A 25,899-nucleotide genomic window follows, 5' to 3' on the forward strand; every position below is an offset into this window, starting at 1 on the left:
TTGGAAACGTCCCCCCTTTTGTTGCGTTAAAGCCGGGGCTTGGTTGTATTCAGTAGGGACAGGAAAGCTGGTCAGACTTGATGGGAACATGGATGGAGTTAAACACAGAGCGATCCAGGAGGCAACCCTGTTACAGCCGTAAAAGACTTAAATTAGAGGTTGTAGCTAGGACTAAGGTCAAATGTAGATCAAAGCATGTTAATGTGTTTGATTAGAGAAATGCTGTCCAGGCAGGAAGTCGGAGAAGCTGGATTCATCTACGTGTAGATGGAGAGAGCCATAGCAACACTTCTACACCTTCATAATCAGTGAGTCTTGGCTGTGTTGCCGCGGCTGCGTGCGCTCCGGATGGCTGAAAGGCCGGAGAGCCGGTGTAATCCCCGTCCCTTCTCCCTGCTCCTGACGCCGGCATCATCTCACCCACTCTCTGCTCAGCCCCAGCCGCCGCATCTGAGCAGAAGCATATTTGCACGGTGTCGCCATGGTGATAACAGCATTATATTTTTCAAAGTGGCGAGAGGCGCTCTTAAAACCCAAGTGCGTCCCCTCGTTTTGTATCGGATTAATTTGCAATTTCACATGCTATTAATTGCGTCAACACTTTTAAAGCAGAATTTCATGAATCACAATCTAATTAGGGGCTAATTTACTTTAGCTTTCTGCCTTGCTTCTTTCTTTTCTCCCCCCCCCCCCTTCCCCTCACGACTTAACCACATTTATAAACACACAATTAATTCCTAGTGTATAGCCTGTGAATTACGTCCAGTAGATTTATGACTGCAGAGCGTAATTGTTTCTCTGCCATCCTCTGTTTGCTCTCCCAACATGCGCGAGTGCCGGGAGAAGATGAGGGATGGAGGAAACAAGAGTGTGTGGGGGGGGGGACGGGACTCAAACTTAAACAATGCGTTGCTCTCTGTTTATTCATGTTGTATGATCACTCACACGCCACAGACATATGAGCCCATTCGGTGCCTCGCACCCCTCCCCTAGCAAACCCCTCAACTCAACATTAAGCCGCTTCCTGTCAAACATAAGGCAGATTAATGGCACGCAGCAGGGCTGTGAGTGACGGTTCAGGCTGTGCTCCGGGAGCCGTGGTGTTTGAATAGCAGCATTTATTGTAAGGTTGAAAGAGCGTCTGCGTGTCACCGTGCGGAGCCTCTACTGTTCTTTCCCGTAGGTACACGACCACAAAGAAGACGTTTTTTTATTTCTGCCCCTGTTCATAAATGCTGCCTCATGGTTTTACTCTTAAGAGATCTACACTTTATGCATTTTGTTGCATCTCAGATGAGCTCTACCAATGCAAACAGCTTTTTTTTTTTGGCCTGTAGGACAGCGCAACCCTGCTTTGTTTCTGAGCTTTAAAAATGTTACGTGTGGTGGGCTTTTTGTGGTCATACCGTTTAGCTCTCGGAGTCAGAAGACACGTTTTCCGAGGCATCCGATTCCCCCAGTCGCCAACCTCAAACTGAAGCATTGTGCGATCTCACTAAAGCTTTCTATCCACACTGAGTATTCGGGCTGAAGAGCGAGATGGGGTTCACTGAGACAGCTGTGTCATGTCCCTACCGGACAGAAGAAACTCTAAAGAGAATTAGAAAGCAAAAACTAGACTGCAGCAGACAGAGGATGGAAGAGCTCATTAAGAGGCGCGGTACGGGAACGGGTCGCAGAAGGCGCGGGGGGTCACAGGAGACGCAGCGGAGGTGCGTCAGGGCCCACTGTCCGTCTCTATAGCAACCTCCCATTATGGAGCGGGTGAGCGGTGAGAAATTTCGTCTGCGTTTTGTGTTAAAGAGAAAGGGGTGAGTTTGTGTTGTTCTGCGCTGGTGCTGACAGATGGGACGTCTCATTCATGCGCTCATTTGATCACTTCAGAGCATAAACACTAATACACTTGACTTCACCTCTGGCACTCAAGGGTCCTGTTAGTTACATGGACTAAGGAACCAGGTTTGCTAGTTTATTGTCGCTATTTTCAGTCCTGGGTTTAATTATAGGCCTAGTTTATTGCCTTGTTCTTCTTCTGTAGTGCTCCTCGGGAATAGGTCTAACGCCAGCACTTCTTTCCTTGATCTTAGGGTTCCTACATAGCCTGAAAAGGTCTGGACCTTGATTGTGGTATTTTCCAGGTCTGGATAACTATGGAATAATAGGGAAATAAGTGTTTCCAGACTTTATTTACAATTCTTTTGTGTAAAGCATCCATCCATCCATTAAACATGCTTATGCTTTATTGCATCCATCCAACCATCCAGAGCCTAGATCTGCTTTGCTTAAAAAAGGAAGATAATTAGAATCGTGATACAGACATGAATTTGATGTCTCGCCTGCTTGGGTTCTTTTGTTTTATCAAACACTTTTTGTAGCTGTAATTGAATCTTTCGCCTTTTCTGTAACCCGTTCTTAGGAAGTAAACAGTTTCTCACATGGCAGCAGAGTGGCGTAAAACACATTTTCCAGAAAGAAGTAAACATTGCCAAACGTGTCTTTTCTTCCCCCTCCTAACTTCTCAGCCATTCTCAGAGCAAGAATTGCGCCATTGTGTAGGGCATATAAGCCTGTGCGTTATGTCCATCCCTCCCCCCTCCACAAACATGACTGCATAATAAAGTGGCGCTGCAGACAATAGACAGAGGAGATGTGGGAACCTGCACCGCCAGGCACTAAGCTCAAGGAGCCAACTGGTTCTTTTTGTAACGCGCTCAGTCTCCTCGCCAATTGTGCCTTGTTCTGAAATTTCCAATTAAACGTCCGAATCTCTCATGTATTTCCATTTCCCCATTGTTTCTCATTCGTGTTCTTCTTCCTGAGCCACTACTATATCTTACTTTCTCATACTGTGTAATTAACCAGTTAGCATCAAGAAAGGCTGTAATTAAAACCTGTGCACAGGGTTGCTGAGAGAGCCTTAGCAGGAGAGTTTAATGGAATTTCGTCACTTGATCCCGATGCTTATTTAATTAGCTGTCGTCTTCAGGGCCAGTTATACGCTTTTTCCCTCTACATGCTGAACTACAGTGCAGAACAGTGTTTGGATGTCCACAGTAGGCTAAGTGTTGCAGCTATTTCTGCTAATGTAAAAGTCTGCAAAGCCTGAGAGACACCACACGTAACGATAAAAAAAAGTAGCGAAAACAGGTTTTCTCGTACAGTGTGTGGTATCCGGTCAGACGGCGAGCACAACGCACCATACACGAACGGATTTCAATCAAGATCATTCGGATGTCAGACGGGACATCTTGCTAAACCTCTCAAGATTAAACATGAGTTCAGAGTAAATGAACATGGAAGACAAGGAAGAATAATGGCGATAGTTTGTGGACTGATTTTAACGGAGAGAAAAACTATAACAAGAAAAGTTGTTGGTTAAAGGAGAGGAGACTATACCTTTGCATCTCGGGGTTTTCCTCAGCTCGCTCTCATTGGCTACACGTCACATTCAACAGGCTGCGTGCTCATTTGACCTCAGGGGACACCCCACACATTAGGATATTGGGGTAAGACAATCCAACATGTTGAATATCTCCGATTTGAGGTCTTAAGAAACACGGCAATAATCGAGGTCTAAATCGGGCTAGAAATCCTGCCGTGTGAACCAGCCTTTACATTGTGTGTACCAGTGACGTGCGGTGAGGTTCATAGCTGGTGAGGCACTGACGTCATCAGAATCAGATTTGCAAATAGATGCATAGATTGACAGCAGTTTACAGGTTATGTATCACTTCTGCATCCTTACACATACAAACTGTAGCTCACAAAACACACATTTCCTTAAAAAACAAAACAAAATAAATGTTATTACTGTCTTACCTTTACTTATAAATGAAGTCCATGCGTCGCTCCTTCTGCACAAAAACATCCGTCACTTTGCGATAGAGTCCTCCTTATCTTCCTTCAGTTTTAAAAGTCTCTCTGTTTTAATGGAGATCACTGCCAGGGAAGAAAGCCTTCCTTGATCCGTCCTGTTCCTGCTGTATGTTTTCAGTCTCTTCAGGGCTGAGAATGACCGCTCCACTGACGCTGTAGTAGCTGGCACCGTGAGCACGAGCTGGAGCAACTTTGTCGCCTCAGGAACAGTTACAACAAGATCCTTCTCGGCCAAAAAGTTGAGAAGCTGTCCAGGAGATTTGCATTCATCCTTCACCGTTTTTGAGGGATGAATGCAAGAGAGGAAAAAAATCACTATCTCTGTTATAATCTATCGCTGCACTTGACTTGCTTCCCGAATCGTTTAGCCTAGCTCGCTGTCACTTACTCGGCAGTTGAGGAGTGAACAAGAAGAACGTCTGGGATCTTGAGCGCCCCCTGCCATGAGGCAAGAGAACTGCCTGCCTCACCTCGAACCTGTTCTCTGCCGTTTATAATCGCTCATTACACGAAACACGTTACACAAACACAGTTGGTGACAAAAAGCACTGTACATTATATACATAAGCTAAATTATTGGAAATAAGTTCACATATTAAATTTGTTTAAACTATTTTATTGACGCCGTACAGCAACATGCTCTCTCCGCTTAGCAGCCAGCGCAGAGCCAGGGGTTGCGCAATCCAAGGTGAGGCAGAGCTCGCTGCTGCCTCACCGGCATCGCTTCCAAGCATTTGAATGGGAAAATAAGAAAATTCAGCGATTTTGAACAAATAAAAATAGAAATTGGTGAAGCTACATGAAAAATAAATATTTTTTAGTACAAACCACCGGATGAATATAACAATTTAAATTACTTTATGATTATATATTTTCTTTCTTTCCATGATGGCTGGTGAGGCACTGCCTCACCTGCCTCCCCTGACCGCACGTCACTGGTGTGTACATATGCACCAATCAGCATGTTCATTGATAGACGGGTTGAAAGCTCAGTGTAAAACAGAAAATGTTGCTTTAACACGTTTAACCTTTCTGTTATCTGCAGAGAGATCTGCTCTCACAACCTGCAAAAACCCACAAACATGACCAGACCTGCCATTAAAAATACCATTTAAACTTATCTATGTTTTCCCTGACTTTATGTTAAAGTCCTGATTGATACTGAAAATGGGCTGGGATTTCTTTTTTTTTTTCCAGAGTCAAAATATATAAAAACAAACTGAGATGGAGGCCTGCTGATGGAATAACGGAAAGTCAGTGGGGGAGAAAGCGGCGTAGGTCAGAGTGGCGTGGATCCGCTGTGCTGCTGTCTGTCGTCCAAGATGACGTCAGGCAGGCCGAGCTGAATTTCATCAGAAACGTGCGTCAGCAGCTGCGGCTCTAAGCCAGCAGCCCGTCAGACGCTGTTGCAGCAAGGCGTCGTCTCCCTCTGCCTGTGGTTGACATTGATCCCATCGGTAGAAATTACTGGAGACCCCGCTCTACGCTCTTTGTCTTTTTCTGGATTTTTTCAGTTTATCTATTTCAGGAATGTGAACATGAGCTCCTGAGGAGGAATATGTGTAATGTTACTACAAATTTGTGCTTTTCCTATTACTGCTCCCTGTCTGCTGCGGCAGGCTGTCGGTGTGAGAGAGCCTCCTCTCTCTCTCCCGTGCTTTTAGACACGCTCTTGGCCAGAACAGCAGAATGCCTCTGCACTCAGAAGTCATTTTGGCCTCCAGTGTGCCGGTGTTGACCCGTTAGGTGCCCGTCACGGTGTGCGTCATTACCGGTGCTGCAGCACAGTAACAGTTTGGACCAAGCTTCATGTTCAAGACATTGAAGCTTGGTGATTTGACCACCTTCTTTCTTTATATCTAATTAACTGCACCAATCAGCCTTATTTGCTGACTCTGTCCATTGAGAGAGCTCCACGTTGATGTTCCTTGTTGTTTTTCACTTTGGTTGATTGGTTGGTAGCTGCACAGCTCGGTCGGTTGTCACTTTTCCTCAGGCCCAGTAGCTAGCAGGACACGCCTTTGCTCATGGATGTAAATTGAAGGCAGGACAATAAAAGAAATGGGATAGAAATGATGTTTCTGCTAGTTACAGATGTTGGCAGAAAGAAAATTGCCTTTTCGGAGAGCTTCAGCCCCTATAGCATGTGTTCAGCTGCAGGCTGGACGAGGCTCTTCTTCTAAAGAGATAATCCTGACCATCTAACCATGCTAAATGAAAGCAACGCAGTCATAAATCGTGCCTGGCAAAGTTATTCATAGCCGTTAACATTTTTAAGCTTTGACCCCTTTGCACTAACATCAGTAATACGTTTAATGTATTAAATTCCATTATGAACGGCAACTTAAATTTACTAACCTGTTTGGCCAACTTTATTGTTCTTCATGGCCCCCACTTTAAAGCTCTGTTTGCTTCACAAGATCTTTGGGTTTTCCATCTTTGTTTGCCTGATATGCTAAAATATTTAGTGTTGATAACAGGCCAAATTAGTACTGTATCCAGATACAGCGTTTGAGTATCGATACTTTTCAGAGTATCGATATTCTTCACTCTCTATACTGAACAAACCTTCGCCGCGGTCAAACATGATGATGGCAGCGTCATGCTGTGGGGTTGCTTTTGTTCAGGTTAGAGGGCATGGAGCGACATACAGAAAACCTGCAAAAGACTGAGAATAGAATAGAAACTTCCTTTATTGTCCCGCAGTGGGAAGTTCAATTGGGTCTCTTACCTGAGAGCAGGGTGGCGAGAGAAAGCGACGAATAGTTTTGATCAAACCGTGTGGCACGTTGGCTGCTGGTACACCTGATTTTTCCCTACTGTGTTCAGACATCAATCCAATTCATCATCTGTTGCAGTTGCTGTTTACAGATGCTTTCCATTTAACCCGACTGAATTATTTCAGAAAGTAGCAAAAATGGCAATGTACAATGTATCCGCCCAGGGGACTGATTACTAATGCACGCCACACTTTCCACATCTTAATTTGTAAAAAAAAAAAAATAATAATAATAATTAAACCCGGTATGTCTTTCACTTCCTCGTCACAAGGAGGCGCTTGTTGGTACGTAGAAGTTTGTTGGTTGTAACTTAACAATGTGTTACACAAAAGCTCTACTTCTATGTTGAAGTTGGTGTGCTGCCTCTTGCGTGTCTGTTCCTTTAAATGAAATGCTCTTGTGCTGGTGTATTGTATCTGTCCAGTGCCCGAGCCTGTCCCCACTAAGCCCAGTCCTGGTTCATCTCACCACCTCCGACCCTCCAGCCCCGCGCTGCCCCTCTCCTCCTCCTCCTCCTGTCCTTCTGGCAATGGCCGGGGCCCCCCATACGGTAGCCAGGTCCTGACTCAGACTCCCCCTCAGCAGCAGTGCCAGTTGTCCTCTGCCTGTGCCCGCTACCCGCCCAGAGAGGTGCCCCCGCGCTTCCGTCAGCAGGAGCACAAGCAGCTACTGAAGAGAGGCCAGCCGCTGCCCGCGGGAGCACTCGGCTCTCTCGCCCTCCCTCCCTCCTCTTGGCCCTCAGCGTCTTTGTCCTGTTCCTCTACGACTTCCAGCAGCACTACCCCAAACTCTGCCACGTCCGCCACAAGCAAACACAACGCAGGTTTGTGTCGGTGTAGTCGCTTTATGTTGCCGTTTGTTTAGTTTCTTTTGCTCGGTGGTTCATGTGTGTGTGTGTGGTGGTGGTGGGGGGGGGCTTTCTTTAATGGGTTTATTTCAGTGCTGCTTTCAGTTTGCTTCGTCACTGTTTGAACGTTGGTCATTATTTTCCTTGTCTACATCTGTTTAACTGCTGAACTTTTTTGTCATTGCTTGTTAATTTTTCAGATTTTATATTCTTATATATTTTTTTTTTACAAATACAGATTTTTAGTGTGGCAGTTACCTTTTGAAGTCCCCTTGTTAGTTATAAGAGTATCTTTGTGCAATTTAATCTCAGTATTAATGCAGATGTTGTGTTTCTGGTTTGTTAGAGAACATCAGGGAACACACAGGAAGTTGTGGAGAAGTATAAAGTAGGGAAGGGTTATAAAACAACATCCCAGGCTTAGAGCATCTTACGATGGTAGCATCATGTTGTGAGGATGCTTTTCTTGAACAAGGACAGGGGAGCTGGGGAGAGTTGACAGGAAGATGGATGGAGTTGAACACTTGGCAAGGCTGAAGGAAAATGCTTTAGAGGTGATAAAAGACTGCAGGCTCTTTCAGGACAACCACCCGAAACGTGCAATCAGAGCTGCGATGGCAACTTTAATCCAAGCATATTCCTCTAAGAGTGGTCTAGTTAAAGTCCTGCTCCAAATTCAATAGATAATCTGTCGCAGGGTTTAGCAATTCGTCAGTGTGTAGATGTCCAAAGCTGGTGGAGACATAATCCTTTGCTGGAATTACAGCAATAGGTGCTTCGACAGATCTTTATTATTATAGCGTAAATACCAGCATTTTGTTTCCAATTCATTATGTTCTACTTTCTGTCGGTTTGTATCATAAAACCCAAATTAAGAAAAGCATTGGATGTTTTTCATCGTAACATGACACTATCTGAAATGGTTCAAGGAATGAATATTTCTGCTCTGTATGTTTGAAGGGCCTCTGGTGACATGTTAAAACAATGCTGTCAGGTTATAGTAAAGGCATGGTTAGCATTAATGAAGAGGTTTAGCTGTGCTCTGATTTTACAGAGCACAGCTAAACCTCTTCCAGTGGTAGACTTTTAATGAATTCCCAGTTTGCTCACAGGACCAGCGAGGCTGAATCTGCCTCCAGGGGCTCCTTGTGGAGTGTTTGTTTGCATTTGTAAGTGATGTTTTGGTGGCGAGTTTCCGTATTCCTGGATTAAAGCGCTACTTCAAACATCTCGCACACTATCACTGTCATTTTCCCTTTTTTCCACGCAAACATAATTATTTTAAGTCTTAATGAGATCCAGCATTGTTTGTGTTGTCATAGATGTATAAAACATTTTCCATCTGCACCATTCGCTGCCCCAGACTGACGGTTCCACCCATCCTCCACCGTTAGCCCGCCGTCACCGTGAAGACATCGATGAGATGTTGCGTCCGCTCGCCACAGTGTTTTCATGGCTACGTCGTTTAAGCGGGAGCTAGCATGATCATAAACGCTTGCATCTTTGTTTAGTCTGACTTTGCGTCTCTGTTTGTTGTTTTTTCCCCCCTTTTCTGTTGATCAGCAGCGCTCTGCCACTCCATGCTGCCTCTGATTACTGGCTCTCTGTAAGCAGAGCACCATGTCGCCGCTGCTCTGGTGTCAACGCCACGCCGTTGGTTGTGTGAGCGGCGGCTGAAAGCCTGTTGTTTTTCAGACTGTTGTTTTCTTCGGGAGGGTGTGGGTTATGTATCTGTTGGATCATTTGTTCGAAATGGATTCTATTACTTTCTGTGATGATCTGAAGATGTTTCCCCGATTGTACTGTGCAAGTTCATGGTTTCAGACAAGTTAGCAGCAGGCTTTATTCTCAACAGAGAAACAGACTGTTTAAGCCTTTAGAGTCAACTAAAGACGTCTCTCCTGTGGGATTAATGCTAGTTAACATGCCTTGGTCCTGCATGTTAACCTATAATGTTTTAGCCCAGCAGTTGGTGTCTTGGTCGGCCTTCACCTTGCTCTCGTTTATTTTCTCAGGGGTCTCTTAGGAGAACAGCCTGTGGCAGGGTTTCCCCCCTCCTTTAGACTCCAGGTTTTGTCCTGAGGGCATCCAAGGCGCAGCCTGTTGTTTCTCGTCAACTAATAGCCTGAAGCCAGCAGCCCTGTTGTTGTAGCAACTGTTTGCCTGTTAATTACACAGAAGACACAGTAGTTAAATTCACTGTTTGTCACTCTGTGGTATTTACTGCTAACATCGATTTTGTGTTTTATGTCCTGCTTCTAAGTTGCAGTAATGTTGAAAATTTGTGTTAATCTTCCTTAGTAAAATGCAAATAGTAAAAAGGAAATAAATAAGAAAATGTGTATATATATATCTATATATAGATATATATATAAATAGTATTATTATTAGAAAGAGAAACATGTAGTGGCAGTGTGCAAATAGACTTGAGCAATTTCTCAGTCATCTCATTAAAAGGTCCATAAACAAACGCTTTTTAAATTATTTTTTTTACTCCCTTGGTTGCTCCACATTCAGATGAGAGCATAAACTTGATGCTGGTGAAAGCTGCAAACCTAGCTATCAGGCGGCATCGCCAAACTTTGCAGACGCCCGCTCTAAATTCACGGCCTTTAAGACTCTCACATGACCTCTGCCCTCCAGAACGCATGCAATTGTCCCACCAAACAGAGACCCCTCACCCCCCCTCCCTTTCCCTCCTTCTGTCGGACGCGCTTTTGCCATGTCTCCAGCTGACCTGCGACCATTAAGTGGTCGGAAGCAGCCAGCAGCCGTCCAGACGGCCTTCCCACCAGCAGGTGCAGAGATGGGCGTCTTCAAGGAGTGTGGGAAGTGCAGCAGGAACAGCTGTTTGCCCGTCATCCAGACAGCCGGAGGGTCACTTTGTTTAAACACTTAGCCCTTTCATTTGCACTTCCATCCCCCCCCCCCCCCCCCCCCCCCACCCATCATCCTGTTGACTTAAAACTGAATGTCTGGGCTTCCTTAAAAATCTCTCATAGTTGGACCCCGCTGTGCCTGCTTTTAATTAAGCTCTCGTTTTTAAGTGAGCTCCTCAGAAGGTGGCGTCTTATAGAACTGCATCCCGACATCTTCAGATGTGGCTCTGCTGTCACGTCCCCTTACATCACCAGCCCTGGCTTGTTTGTATGTTTTGAAAAATGATCAAATAACCAGAAGAATACTCGGCCCTAATGAAGGCAGGGAGCTGTGGACTGGCCCTTGTGCCCACGCTGCGACACACTCGTACCCGCACAAGTGCGAGAACCCGCCGGTGGCTTCATTACTGCAGTCTCTGTCAGGGAAACCAGAGAAGTGGCCGCGCTCTCCCTCCTCTATCTTCCCTCGTCTCTCAGCAGAGGTAAACAGACATGAATGATGAGCGTTCCCGCTCCCTCTCGAGACCACTGCCTCGCTGTCCCCTTTTTCTCCCCGCTTCCGGAGAAAACAAGTACATGCCGTCCTTGAGTGAGAAACCCCCCCCCCCCCAACAGCATCTGCTGGGGGGACAAAAGACTAATAAATGTCCCCCTCTTGCTTAGGTTCTGCTTTTATGGGCTCCCACAGTTGAGCTTGCTCGGTTTCAGCGTCAGGCGGAAGAAATCCGTTTGTTGCTCCTCTTATTCTCTCCTTCCTCCACGCTGAATAAATGAACCCCTCCCCCCAACCTCTCCATCTTTCTGCCCCCTCCTCCCAACCCTTACTCGTTCTGTCACCCAGCCTTTCATTTCATTTAAAGGGGAGGGGACGACATTTACTTCTTGGCAGAATGCCCATTTCTGCGATGGCAGCAAGTCTTCATTATATGAAGTTCATCTTTTGTTATTCCTGCCTCACCTCTGCATGGCGGCACACAGCGGTGCTGATCTTTGATCATCGTTGATTGTGTGTACGTCGCCAGGAACTGCTTTTTATTTGACACTCTAGAGCCATACGAAGAAAAGGCTCGCACTCATATGTTCACAAAGAGGCCGGCCTGGTCACTGCGGGAAGCAGGAGAATCCATAGAGGGAGCCTTTGTTTTAAATTTTGTTCACCCGTTCACTCAGAGGTGATAATCAGAGACTGCCCTTCTAATTGCAACCCGAATGAGCCCAGAAGCGCATTATTCCACATGACTGCAGACGCTAGATGGAAATAATTGCCTTCTGCTCATTGTCTTACGATACCGCTCGCATTTATGCTCTTTTAGATCAGCGATTTGCCAAGAATTAGCGAAACCTTTATTTGTTTTTTATTATTTGATAAAGGACTTTCGAAAACATATTTAGCTCATTCATACGGCAGATACTCTGATTAACCAAGATACAGAAAACTAATGCCCTCTCAGGCTGTGTTTGCAAAGAATTGCTGCTTTGGCTGTGTACCGTGCAGCAGGCATACTAACCCGCCTTCTGCTCGTGCCCATTTCCTTCATGGATCTGTGCAATCTCTCCGAGCACGAAGCTGGTGCACCTTACTCCGGGTATTTTTCCATCCTCTCTCTCTCTCTCTCTCTCTCTCTTTCTCTCTTTCTCTCCCAGACTGACTCCTTTTTTCTTTTTCTACCACTGCAAACACCGTCTTCTCGTGCTTCTCTTTTGGCTTTTGTTTTGTAAGGTCGTTCTTTGAGGTTTATGTTATCTCAGATGGGAGGGATTAAAGAACGGCAGCCTGTCACGTAACCTATTTCTGCATCCCTAAGAAAACTGAATGTGCAAATGAGGCAAGAAGAGACACAGGGTGGGTGTGGGGTTGACTGAACCACATACACAGTTCCTTTTGTGGCTGCGGCTCAGTGTTTTGGATACAATGTAGCTCTGATAATAATGACTCTGCTCGTCTGAAATTCCTATGAAAAAAGAAAAACTACCCTAGAGTGAGCTGAAATTGGTAACGTTGCGTTATATTAAAGACTTTATTGAAACCTGAGATGTAAGCACTGATTAACAATTTTTAAAAGATCAGCTATTCGGTTCTGTTGCTATTCTTTCAGATTTTATAAGGTAACAAGGATGGCAACTTTAAATTATTCTGAAATTGAAAGATAATCCCTTTGTGAAAAACATATTCAGTACTAGTATTATCTAATATTTAGATTTAATTGCAATAAGTGTCTGTTTGTAATAGATATTTAGTCTTCAAACACAAAAGAGTAAATATTCATACTAATAAAACAGATATCTCCAATACTAGTCCAATACCTTAGTAAAGCCAATGCTTTGCATAGATGCATTGAAATCACACCCGATGTGTAATCAACCTTAGGCCCTGTATCCACGGAGATGGGATTAGGTGTATCTGCAAAGACATTTTGTCGTTTAGGTTGTGTCTACATAGAAGCGCTGTTTTAGAGACCCAGAGTGGATCAATTTTAAAGCAAGTTGCATCCTTTTTTAAATGATGTCATAGCTTTGCCTCTCTCTGTAACCCGAATGCGCCTCATTCTCATGAATAACAACCAAGATGGCGTCGTCCAGCTGCATTTTTCATTAAACTCAAGGTTTGCTCTTGCTAACAATGTTTTCATGCAGGGCGGCTTGCTGTAGTCCTGAGCTAACGTTAGCATGTTTGCTCTGTGTTTTTAGATGACTTGTTGATAAGCTAACTCAAACATATTTCTTTGCTGTTCCTGTTACTAGTGTGCAAAATTTACAGAAGCATTTTGCTTTAAAGGCCATGAAATCCAATGCCTTGGAAGCTAAGCCAATGCAGACCCTTTCATTTTTCGCGGTGAAGGGTGAAGAACACCAAGATTTTTAGGTACATCCCAACATTATTACATCAGCAAACTAATGTACGGGGCTAATGATGCAGTTTCTCAAGACTCATTCAAAACTTGGCCACATAAAATGTGCTGCTTGGCCGAAATGAAATCCCAGATGGGATGCGAACAAGTATCTGGAATGAGTTCTGATCAGGACATCCTTAATAGCCATCAGAACAGATTTTGTTGTTTTAACATGTTTATCTTATGTTAAATTTTTACTTCTTTTAACTTTCAAACACAGAGAAAAATCATCATTTATTCGTCCCTTTAGTGGAGGAATTCAGTCTGAATGAGCTTAAAATAAAAACAGGACATATGCCAAAAAAATCAAATCCAAGTGTCTGAATATGTTAAAGACTTATTCTTTGTCATTTGTGTTAGACTTCTTTTCAGCTACTTTTTGAGGATGAGAGTTTATTTGAAAGGTTAATATGCAGAGGTTGCCCCTGCCTCTGTTAGATGCTGATGAAAACATCTTAAATAAAGGCCTTCTAAGGGCTCCCTTCCCCATTCAAGATGTAACCGTGTCTAACTTTATTTAAACCGAAAAGCTCGATCACTTTATAGAAGGGTCCCTCTTTCCCTTCCTTTGTTGCAAACTGCTGACATTTGTTAGCTGGTTTGCATGTGTGCGATCAGCCATAATGCTGCCTGGGGACGGGCGATAAGTATGCTAGGTACATCGTTTCATTCTGAGCTTGTTTTGTATCAGTCGGAACAAGATCTTTGCACCAGAACCTACTTTTTTCTTTACGTTTTGTTTGAATGATAGCGTCTCCTGATTTATTGTCTGAGCCTAGTGTTGTGCTGCATGTGATATAAATGCAGATAAATAAGTTGTTCTCCATCGCGTTCTGTATTTTTTCCTTCACTGCCCTTTGTGCTGGTGATATTTATATATTTTATCCCGTTCAGTTGCCTGCGGCTGACCTAGCGGTCCGCGTGTTTGCATACTGGATCAATAGTCCCCTCTGCTCTTCCCCACTAGCATTAATAAGATCATTGATTAGCTGCCCCCCAGTGATTGATTACGCTTTTACACCACTGACTTAGTCTATTATTAGTTAACCCCCCATCCCCATCTGAAGGGATACGTTTTTGCTCTATAAATTTCATTGCTGCTGATCGCAAACAAAAAAACAACTGAAAAAAAAACACAGTATCTCAGAAGTATCGAATTTGGACATGAAAAGCCTGTAGTAACCCTGGGGTACTTCCTGTGTAAGTACAAAGAAAAAGGGTTAGTTGAATAGACATGCTTTTTTACGCACGTGCAGCTAGGGAAAGGCTTGGAGAAAGCTGCTGTTTTTTTGGGTTTAATGGCGTGTAGTTGGAGGAGGAGCAGCCCGGGTGGAGCGTAAGGAGTGATGGATGAGAAGCCCTCCTGGTTTCATTCCAGTAAACGAGCAGCGTTCCACTTGGTCTTGCCTTCACAGGACCAGCCAGCAAAGCTCCGCTGGAGACGGATGGGCCTCTCACCGCTGGGCGTTGGAATAGCAGGAAGGAGTGAAGAAAGATCTGGGGGACATAGAGGGACTGGAGATTCGTACTGGAGGAAACATTAAACAAAAAGCTGATAAGTGTAGATTTTAAAGTGATAGGACGGAAAGGAAGAAACACCTTTTTTTTTTTTTTAAGTGCATTGAAGACTTTTATACAAATGTAAAAAAAAAAAAGGGGGTAATAGGATAAACGGATGGATTGTAGAAAGGAAATGCTTTAGCTTAGTGTTTGCATTTTGTCGACTGCACAAATGCAGGCATATTTGCCAAGGCTGATATGACTTGGAGCACGCTTGACTGTTCTTTCTGATTATGTACGTTTTCCATCATGCATGTGTGACCATCTCAGTTTGTCAGGGCAGATAGCTTACATTAACAAAGCAAGACGATAAAAAACGTTTCAGGCAACTATAGCTTGACAATGGGCCTCGCTGTAAAACGTGATGTTCCTCAACTGAGTAAAGCATAAAACAATTCTCCCTCTTTATTTTTCATCCTGTTTGGTAGCATCGCACAATTTATTTTGTCCCAGTCATCATCGCAATTTCTGTGTTTTCAATGTTTTAACTGGAAAGGACCTTCAGCTTCAAATATTCCAAATATTTAATGAGCTACGTTTCAGATACTATGCATTCGATCCCTAGCTGCCTGTAATGTATCAGACCCTTTAGACGAACCGTGAATGTCCTTTATGCCCACAAGCTCAGGTAGATCCTGGTGAGTAATATGCTAAAAGATGATTACTAGTGAATCGTAGTAATCACCACAACTTTGCTGTAGTACGTCTGGCCTGACTGAACAGCTGACATGCCTCTGCAGAGGAACATTCAGTGCCTCCTAAACAGCTTCTCAGTGCTTCATTTGACTATTTCTAAACGTATCACTGACATCCAAAGTAGCACATTTTACCATATCTTCAATCAGTAACAAAGTTCTCACTGAAGAGTGTTTTAGCTTTTAGGCGATTCTAGTTTTTGAGTTGCTGCCCATCTGTTCTGGTCAGAAAGAGGAATTTCCCTGTTCATCTCTCTTAGGTGGCTCGCTGAAGTGCGAGCCACCAGAATTGACAAAGGCTCCTGGATAGATGTCGAATCGTTTCAGAAAGAACTGAATGAAAGTCCGGTTGCTTCCGATTTAAGCCTGTTTGCTGTTGCGATGACCCGGATAACTGAGAATTTGCACTGGCATCTCTTGGTGTTGATACGGTACCTGCAGCTTCTGAGGAGAGAAAGTAATGGATGAACTTAAAAGGTTTTAACAAAATTTGGGGTGAAATTAATCCAATTGTTCTTGTTTACACAAATACAGATTCACTACAAACTGTGTTCTGAAGAATCCGAGAAGTTGCTTCCTGACTTATTTCAAAATAAGAGTCTCAAACATTGATGCTTAGATGTAAAGTTAAAAGCGCCTTCGTATTCTAGGCTTGCATTAATCGCTTAAACCTAAACGGGAACTTGATGACTCGTCGCAGGACAGACTTTGATTTAACGAGGAAAATTGTTATTTCAGTATTGTGAGATTGTCGTGCCGAGACATACTGTGACACCCCTCGTCTCCCTTGTTGTTTCTCTTCTGTGTATTTGTTACTATTTTACGTCCTTGTGCATCTCTCTAGCTGACAGGTGTCCTATGACAGCCTTTATTTTGTTCCACTGTTACTTTTTTTTACTCAAGCTCCTTCTCCCTTCTGTTTTTCCTTCAGACACAACCCTACCGACCGGCTTTGGTGCCCAGTATGATAGGTCTCATTGGGGAGCATCCGTACCAGTTCCCGGACCTGCCAGTGCCAACAGCTGGAACAAAGTGATCGTAGACGGAAGTGATACAGAAGCTTGGCCCTCCGCTGAACGTAATCTAGACTCCGGGCGGCCAGCAGATCCAGAATGCTCCGTGGGCTCTGACTTGGACACTAGTGCTGTCACTTCTACAAGTAGGAGTGGTCCTCTGAGTATGGCCGCAGGTGCCACTGGCCAGCAGGCCCACTACAACGCCCTCAAACCGAACAATAACATGATGACGGGACCTGTTTCAGCCAGCACGCTAGCGGCTAGCAGAGGCTGGGGTTCAGATGTGAAACAAGATGGCATGAATGGTGGACGAGTAGCAGCCCCCAGTAACTGGGGATCGCCCAGTTTTAACTTGAACCTCAACCCCAATGCCAACCCATCAGCCTGGCCCGTCCTGGGACACGAAGGAGGCGCGGGGGGTGTCAATGGCCCCAGCTCTTCGTCCCTCCCGCCGGGCATGAACGGAAATGGAAATGTGGGAAACGGGAATGCGGACAGTGGTGGGGGGAGTTGGGTCAGCATGATCAGTGCTAATGACAATGATCAGCAGCACCTTTCAACCAACAAAAACTTATCTTTCAGTATGGAGCCCGCCAACCTAAACACTGATGGACCAAAATACACTAAACCACAACAAGCTCAGGAGCCTATGAGCCCCATCCACGGTCTAACTGGCTGGGGTGGTCATTCACCTACTGAATCTTCTCAGCTCAGTGGGGACACAACAGGCAGCTCTGTGTGGGGTGGGGGAGAAAACAAGGCAACCGAGTCCCCCAAAGACTCTGGCTGGGACTCATCTCCTTCTGGAGGCCTCGCTGCCTGGGGCCGCCAAGGCAGTGGCGGTGGGAGCAGTGGCAGTGGTGGCTGGGGAGACTGGGGAAAATCCTCCGGGGGTGCAGATATGGCCAAAGGCTGGGACTCTGCAGATGCTGCTAGCTCTGCTCCAGGCCAAGAGCAGCAAATGAGCTCGTGGGGAAAACAATCAGGAACCGCTCCAGCTAGCGAGGATAGCGGAGACAGCAGCGAAGGGCGATCCCGACGCAGAGACAGATCCTCCAGCATGGAGTTTTCCCCTCTGCTTCCCCGGCAGGACCTAGACCCCCGAGTGCTGAGTAACTCGGGCTGGGGACAGACCCCCATCCGACAGCACACTGTATGGGAGATGGAAGAAGCCAGTTCTGATGATGGGAAGAGCAACAGCAGCTCAGACGTTATGGCATGCTCCAGCTCTAATGGTGGGGCGTCATCAACCAATGGTGGTGCTATTAACCCAAATACTGGGCCCGGCCAGAGGCCCGGATCTGGAGGAAAAACGGACAATGAAGGATCGTCCTCCTCTGGTTGGGACGCTCATCGACCGCAGCAGATTCAGACTGGATCAGGATGGGGGGAACCCCCGCTTCCAGTAGCCAAAGCCCCAAACGGCACCGCCAGTGGCTGGGGAGACCCTTTACCTAGCAGTGGTTCTAAGAACGAGAACACCTCTTCCTGGGGTTCTGATAAGACGTCTAGCTGGGACGATGGCGGGATGAAAAACAAGTCTAGCAGCTGGGGAGAAAGCCCCAAAAACTCCCATGGTTGGGGCAACAGTAACGGAGGATCCAATGGCTCTACCACAGGGGACTGGGGAGCGCCAGACATGAAGAAAAATAGTTCCTCTAGCAGCATGTGGGACGGAGATGAAGGGCATGGAGAAACCAGTGGATGGAGTGAAAGCCCAAGAGGAGAAAGCAGAGGAGGTGGGAGCTGGGGGAAAGCCACTCCTGCTGGGAGCAACAGCAACTGGGGAGAAACCCCACGTGCCAGTGGCCCAGTGCAGGGAGGGTGGGGCCCTTCCAAGCCCCAGGAAAGCAGCAGCAGTGGCAGCAGCACTGGCAGTGGAGGATGCGTCAGCATTGGTTCATGGGGAGGTCCTGGCTCTGTGAAGCAGACCAACTCTGGCTGGGGCAATGTTAGCAAACAGGAGCCGGGCATGGAGCCCACTGGTTGGGAGGAGCCCTCCCCTCCCTCCATCCGCCGAAAGATGGAGATCGATGATGGAACATCTACTTGGGGCGATCCCAACGCCTACAGCAAGACCGTCAACATGTGGGATCGCAACAATCCAAATAATAACCCAGGCAACAGTGGCCCACCGCCCAGCAAGAACGGTGCAATAGCTATGATCAGTAACAACAACAATCACTCTCACCACATGCACCACCATTCCCACCATAACCAGCCCCCTAGTCACATGCTCCACCAAGGAAACAACAATGGGTCACCAAACAGTGCTGCCTCACATCCAGCTGGGGGACCCCAGGGTAGACCCCCGCTTGCCAATCCAGGTAAACACAGTTTGAAACACCTCAAACGATGCCCTTAGTAAGGTGTGATATTAAAAATGATGAAAATATATAAATATTTTTCAACACAGAACCTCCTCTCTGCCATTGCCCACCAGGCCTTATAAATACCCATATTTATGTTGGCATGACCCTGATAACTGAGAACCTGCACGGACAGATCTTAAGTATTGGTCTTAAAAAGTATTGTGAATATGTGTACATATACATAATATGCATTTATATCCTCGGGTGCTTAAAGTAGTTGATTGCTATTTAGAAGATCCTAGAAACTCTGGACTAAAAAGAGTAGAAATCTATTTTAAACGATAATGCTTGGAGCAGAAGTTGTTCTGCCACAAGTGAGTTTTGTTAAACAGTTATTTCTTAACATGGGACTTTTGCCACGGAATCGTTTACTCAAATGAAATCAAATCTTCTAGGCTTTTAGCAAATCTTCATCAGTAGTAACAAACCTTTGTGTGTATTGATGTAGCAGATATCTCAGAGGCATTGGCAGCCTTACCGTAGTAGTCAGTTGTGTATAATTAAGAATTTGAACAGTGGCCCAGTTCTTAGTGAAACAACCGGTTCCAATAAGTCTTTGCAATGAAAAAGCCAAGAAAATGGAGAATTAATTTCAAACACTCTCCTGTTACTTAAGAATGCATTTAGGACTGCAGAGTGTTGGTTTTGTTTACCAGAAGTAAAGTCTATATTTTGTTATGCCATGAGATATGAAGATACAAAATTAGTTTTTTGAAGTGTTTTAAATTCCCATTTTTCTCTGCCAGGATGGGGCGAGCTTCCCAGTGTCCAGCCCAAGTCGGAGCCTGCGTGGGGGGAGCCAGCAGCTCCAACTTCAGCTGTTGACAATGGTACATCTGCTTGGGGGAAACCTCCAGGTGGCGTTGGAGGATGGGGAGACGGCGGCCACGAGCCATCTGGCCATTATGTCAGGTCAAACGGACCCACAGGTTCTGCACCTTGCAAGTCAGGTAACCTATTTGCGCAAACATTTGTGTTACTGGCTAAAGTTATGTGTTCTAAACGTTAACGCACAATGCAACCTGTAGGTGATTCAGTCTGCAAGATGATGCTGATGATGTGTTTGGTGCTTTTTTTGCATCAGGGATTTCAGCTTTTAGTCAGAAGGTGTTTGTTGGCGCTGCTTGAGTGGATTGCTGCTAAGATTAAAGCAATTCCACGCATCAGGAGGTTGTGGTTGTGTTTACTGCAGGCTGAGCTGTTGGAATGGGTTGCTGGGAAAGGTGAACCTAGCAAATGGCAACAGTGGCACCTAGTGGTCGGGCTAAAAAGCGCCTGTTGTTCACCCGCTGAAACAGAATGAACCCTGTTAATATGAGATCAATCGAAAATGAGCACATTGCATGTTGTTTTTGTCACTACAGTTTATTTATACATTCGATATATATTTTCAGGCCCCAAACCTATGCAAGATGGCTGGGGAAATGGAGAAGACATGAGCATGTCTACCAGCCAATGGGACACTGAGGATGGGGATGTGTGGAACAGTCCGACATCACAGGACAGCAGCTCCTCCTGTAACTCCTGGGGCAACGGACCCAAAAGATGTCCGAGCAAGGTCGGAGAACAGCCTCGGCCTCCGTCTGAAACACACTTTGGCCGCACTTGCTGTGCTAATGATGGACGCGTTGGTGGAAATGGGTTGATGGGTGTTTTGCTGGTATTTCACAGGGGAAGATCGGCAGCAGGCAAGATGAGGCGTGGATCATGAACCGTCTCATTAAGCAGCTCACTGACATGGGCTTTCCGGTATGAATGCAGCGTAAACACACCATGCACCATAACACACAAAACAGCCACAGTAACCTGTAGGCTCTGAGACACAGGTAGTTGTCTCGAATCCAAACAAATGAAATCACAAGACTGTGCTCATTAGTGCATCAGAATGTGTCTTTAATATTTATCAGTGTTTATTTCTTGTATACAACGTGAAAAAAGAGGGATTAAAGTACATGCCGATGGATCGATGTGTTTTTTAACGGAAAAATGATGAGCATTAATTAAAAGGAGAAACAATATTTTCTGTATTTCACCTGCTGGTCACTGTTTAGGAAATACATGATTTATTTGTCTTCTGTTGCAGAGAGACCCTGCTGAGGAGGCCTTGAAGAGCAACAACATGAACCTTGATCAAGCCATGAGTGAGTTACTTTACTTTATTTTTCTTTATTGTGTCACATTTTCTTCATTTCAAGCAAATTTTAAATTCCCAACACTGTCAATGATTTATGCTGTGAAGAATTATTCATATCCCTGGTTGTCTCCCACCATCCTCCTCTCAGCTGCCCTCCTGGAGAAGAAGACAGACCTGGACAAGCGAGGCTTGGGCATGTCTGATTACAGCAACGGCATGAACAAGACCCTGGTGTGTCGGCCCTCCGCGCTCTCCAAAGACCCGTCTGACCGCAACACATTTCTTGACAAGGTGGGAAAACAATCACCTGAGCAACCTTTGCACGGAACTGATCAGAAAACGTCTCATATTAGACGTTGTTTTGTTTTGTCCCTTGATCCTTTCTGATCGGCCGTCGGTTTGTTTGCTCCCCAGGATGGCGTCCTGTCCGATGACGCTCCTCCATCACCGTATTTGCCTTCCCCCAGCCTGAAGCTCCCCCTGGCCAACAGTAGCCTTCCTGGGCAGGGATTGGGACAGGCCAATCTGGGGCTGGCCATGCAAAACTTGAACAACAGACAGGTGATTAAAAACATTACGGTTTCCACGTGAATGAGAAGAGAAAGTAAGACAGCTGTGCTTTACAAGCTAAACCTAGAACTTTTTTGTACATATGTTATTAGTAAAATTGTATTAGTTTATAATTACCTCATGTATGGTTGACAGTTTTATTCAAATATTTTTATTAAATATTAATTCAACTATAACATCTTATGTTTTCATACATTTACAGAGCAAGAATACAATTGGAGTTGGCAAAATAAAACTTTTCTGTTATATTTTGCAACTGTCTAAATTCATTTATAATGGCTTTGTAGAATTAAGTGTATTTAAGCCTGATTGTTCACTTGTCTTTGCCCGTTTTACTGAATATGCACCACTGTACCCGCAGCTATCAATTCTGTATCAGAGAACCCTTTGCAGCAGCAAAAAAAGGAAAATAAACAGGGTTATTTTTACATCTAAGGTTTAGCATGATAAAAGACTTCATATACAAATGTGAATATAGTTAATGGCTTCAAATATTTTGTCTAAAATTAAAAAAAAAATCTAATCCCTCAAACTTTTTTCTAACATGTGGCTGCATGGTTTAAGAATATCTTTTTTTTCTTTTTTTGATTTTTAAAATGTAGTTCAATGCAAAAACTATGTATTTGTTAATTTTTATATTTTCATACAAACTAGAAATATTACTTTTCCAAACTTATGAGGGTGTTTCATTACCCCTTTGTCCAGTTTAAATGGGCTACCTCATTTATTGGATAATCTACTCAGTCCAGTATAGATCAGACAGTTTTGGCTGATTTTGTTTTGTTGTTTGTTTGTTTTTTGCTTTTTATGGCCAATTATGATCAGATTCCTTCCAATTCACCATTTCTATTCTTTGTTGTATTCTTTGGTCCTTTGCTGTTGTTTTTAAAAGTGCTTTGTCAGTAAATGTTTGAGCCGAGCTGGTACTGGAAGGACATGGACATGGTTGTGTGAGGGAAATCTAACTGGATGTTTCTCTGGGTCACTTTCAGATACCCAATGGAATGTTTGGCGGTAATGGAGCAGCACAAACCCGGGCCATGCAGCAGCAGCCTCCTCAGCCACCAGTGCCACCTCTCAGCTCCTCCCAGCCTAGTCTACGTGCTCAAGTGCCTCAGTTTCTCTCCCCTCAGGTATATATGTGATATAATTAAACTACTATTAATCTGATTTCCAGGAGTCTAAAAACAGATTTTATCTTGTCTTATTCTGCCACTAGATGGCGGTATTGTGTCTTGCTGTTGCCATCTTTAAGGCTCTTTCTTTTGTCCTCCTTCCTCATCCCTTTGCTCCTGCCAGGTCCAAGCACAACTCTTGCAGTTTGCAGCAAAAAACATTGGTCTTAACCCTGCACTTTTAACCTCACCAATAAACCCTCAACAAATGACCCTGTTGTACCAACTTCAGCAACTGCAAATGGTAAGGCTTCAACTTGTCTTGCCATAGCATTTAAAACACATCTTATGCGCAGAAACACAAAATGTATTTGTTTACTGCAATTTATTACAAAAAGTGCTGTTTGGATTAAGACAAAAGGCTAGGGGGTTGGTGATAGCCATCACCATAGTTAGATTAGAAATACACGAAGAAGAATACATTACAAATTTGACAAAATAGTACATTCCATACAAATGCAACTATACAAAAGGAAACTGAGTGCATCTTAGAATGCATTAATATGTTTATATGGATAATACGTAAAACAAAGATCTAAACACAGAAATAGAACATCTAAAATTGTGTTGCAAAGATGAACTGAAATGTAATAGACCTCACACCTCCCCCTCCTCCAAAGTCAAATAAAAAAATATATATATTTAGAATGAAATTGGGTAAATGATTTACCTGTTAAGTATTCTTGTATTCTACAATTTCCCTGTATTTAGTTTTGTGGGTTATTGTGTACATTGCTGTGGCATATGCAAAACACGAGGTGAGAGGAAAAAAAAAACTTTTCTGGTTTCACTTTATTTCCTTTCGTTTCAGAAAAATACTCTACATGTGGAAGATTTCAACTAAAATCATCCACATGATGAAATCTAAAATTTCCACTAAAATGCAGTCACTGTAAAGTGTGACACAGAGGTTGAAAACCTCTGAATATAGAACTGAATGACCAAAACCCTAATCTATAACATTTTGTTAATATTTATTTCCCTAAATGGTTGCCTAAATTAAAAGTGTAACAAGTGTAAAGATGGAAGACTACATATTAAACTCAGAGTGGTTTCAAATGACATCCCTGTGGGACTCCACAATTTATAATATAGGAGGATTAGATTCCATTCAGTAATCTTAAAAGGAAATCAGTAATTTAGATAATAAAAAGATAAGTGATACAGGCTGCACTAAGCGCAACCACTATCTTATTATTTGTGCATATTGTGCGCCTGCTTTGTATCGTTTTACTTTCTAATCCTCACATTGTTTCGTGTTCCCACCATTCAGGCGTACCAGCGTTTACAAATCCAGCAGCAGATGATGCAGGCGCAACGCAACGTTTCCGGCCCCATTAGGCAACAGGAGCAGCAAGTGAGTCAACATAGGCATGCATACAGGAATAAAACCTATCATGATTCATCGTGTTATGTGACTATATGCAGGTTCTGTCTCCAAGGGCTGTGGCACAACTTCATTTTGAAATGTCACGTGTTGCTCTGATAGAAAAGAAAAAAAACATCCTTTGTCACAACAGGATCTGCTCCCCCTTGTAGATATAATTATAGCTTTTTTTACTGCTCAATAAAACTGCTCAACAGTTTCCCCTCTGACTATTTTTAAGTGATGACTTGCATAATTACAGAAACCATAGCAACATCTCTATAAAAATGTTTCCATAGTGATTTTGCATGTGTTTTTTTTTTACCCTGTGTGCAGCAAACCCTTATGTTCTTAATTTAATTTCTGTCGTCTCCAACGTTAAACTTCATCCTCAACGTTTCTCTTTCTGATCCATCCGTTTGTCCGTCTCTCTCCAGGTTGCACGTACAATCACCAACATGCAGCAGCAGATCCAGCAGCACCAGCGTCAGCTGTACCAGGCGCTGCTGATGAAGCAGCAGCAGCAGCAGCTTCCTTCGCATTCCTCCTCGTCCTCCTCCTCCGCTGGCCTGCACCCCCCTGGTGGCCCTGCCGGAGGTCCTGGCTCCGGGAAATCAACCATGGACCCTTTTGGGGGCCCGCACCAGTCTCCGGGCCTCGCTGACACCCTGCACACCAAAGAGCCTCTGTCTTCGCCCAATGCCTACAGCACCTACCCTCTTTGTGAGTTTTTAATGAGAGCAAAGCAAGGTTAGGGGTCAAACTGTGAAAACAAACACCATATTTGTAGCAATATTTTAAGTGACCTACATGAAATTAAATGAAGGATCAAGCTACTGTCAACGTGCTTTGAGCTAAAACATAGCTATTGGATTTATGCACCGATGTTTGTACAAAGCATCATGATATAATGCTAATCTAATTGGAAGCTTCTTGTTTTTTTCTCTGCAGCTGGACTGAATCCAAACATGAATGTAAATGGCATGGATGTGGGGGGTCTGTCCCTGAAGGAGCCCCCCCAGCCCCAGTCACGCTTGTCCCAGTGGACACACACTAACTCCATGGACAACCTCTCTGGCAACTCTTCAAATCTGGAGAATAACTATAATAATAAGCACGGTATGTTGCAAATAGAAGGCATGCGTTATACTTACTGATCTAAACGCCCGTGACAGAGCAGCACAATGTCTCCACGTGTATCCGTTCACTGAATCACCTCTCCGTGCATCCAGGTGCCATATCTGCTGCCTCTACCCTCGGACCCCCTGGGAAGCCCCCCCAGCTGGAGGACTCGTACAGCCCCTACAATCTAATCTCTAACTCTGAGTCCCCCAGCAGTCCCCTGGTGCCTCCTGACAACTGGGGCCAAGGCAAGAGCCCCAATGAGAAGATCTCAAATGGGGGCAACGTTAACTGGCCTCCAGGTGAGGATCACACACGTTTTAAAACATCTTCAGGGTCCTTTGACTAACTAAGGCATGGAAATATGTGCTGTTGTCCACTGAGAGGTCGGGTGTTTCAGACTGGGGGAGTTTTTCATGTGTTTCAGTTTTAGGGCTGACAGAGTGAGCTATTATTAAGCGTTGCATTTCCCCTTATTACTCTTTTTGGTTTGCTACTGAAGGGAAAGCTCATCATCTGTTTATCTTCTCATTAGGATATTTACAAACCCAAGCATGAACGGAAGTCGGTTTATACCAGGATCTGATAACTATATGAAAAATCAGTTTACGGTTTA

The 25,899-nt window shown here is 44.4% G+C and overlaps 1 protein-coding gene across 4 annotated transcripts in view; it reads left to right on the plus strand.

Moving 5' to 3' along the window:
* tnrc6c2 (trinucleotide repeat containing adaptor 6C2) overlaps positions 1–25,899 on the plus strand; it is a 56,997-nt gene that overhangs the window by 15,439 nt on the left and 15,659 nt on the right. For 3 of the 4 annotated variants that reach the window (XM_036136801.1, XM_021321842.2, XM_036136802.1), the window contains exons 4-17: positions 7,081–7,479; positions 16,460–18,871; positions 19,663–19,866; positions 20,311–20,474; positions 20,588–20,665; positions 21,000–21,057; positions 21,199–21,341; positions 21,465–21,611; positions 22,613–22,753; positions 22,920–23,039; positions 24,069–24,152; positions 24,599–24,884; positions 25,113–25,280; positions 25,394–25,585. In XM_036136801.1, coding sequence (XP_035992694.1) covers positions 7,081–7,479; positions 16,460–18,871; positions 19,663–19,866; positions 20,311–20,474; positions 20,588–20,665; positions 21,000–21,057; positions 21,199–21,341; positions 21,465–21,611; positions 22,613–22,753; positions 22,920–23,039; positions 24,069–24,152; positions 24,599–24,884; positions 25,113–25,280; positions 25,394–25,585 — 4,596 coding nt within the window. The remainder of the gene's footprint in view (positions 1–7,080; positions 7,480–16,459; positions 18,872–19,662; positions 19,867–20,310; positions 20,475–20,587; positions 20,666–20,999; positions 21,058–21,198; positions 21,342–21,464; positions 21,612–22,612; positions 22,754–22,919; positions 23,040–24,068; positions 24,153–24,598; positions 24,885–25,112; positions 25,281–25,393; positions 25,586–25,899) is intronic. The other variant, XM_036136803.1, reaches the window with a different exon arrangement.

Source organism: Fundulus heteroclitus, chromosome 5 (assembly GCF_011125445.2).
Source record: "Fundulus heteroclitus isolate FHET01 chromosome 5, MU-UCD_Fhet_4.1, whole genome shotgun sequence".
Classification (NCBI taxonomy): domain Eukaryota; kingdom Metazoa; phylum Chordata; class Actinopteri; order Cyprinodontiformes; family Fundulidae; genus Fundulus; species Fundulus heteroclitus.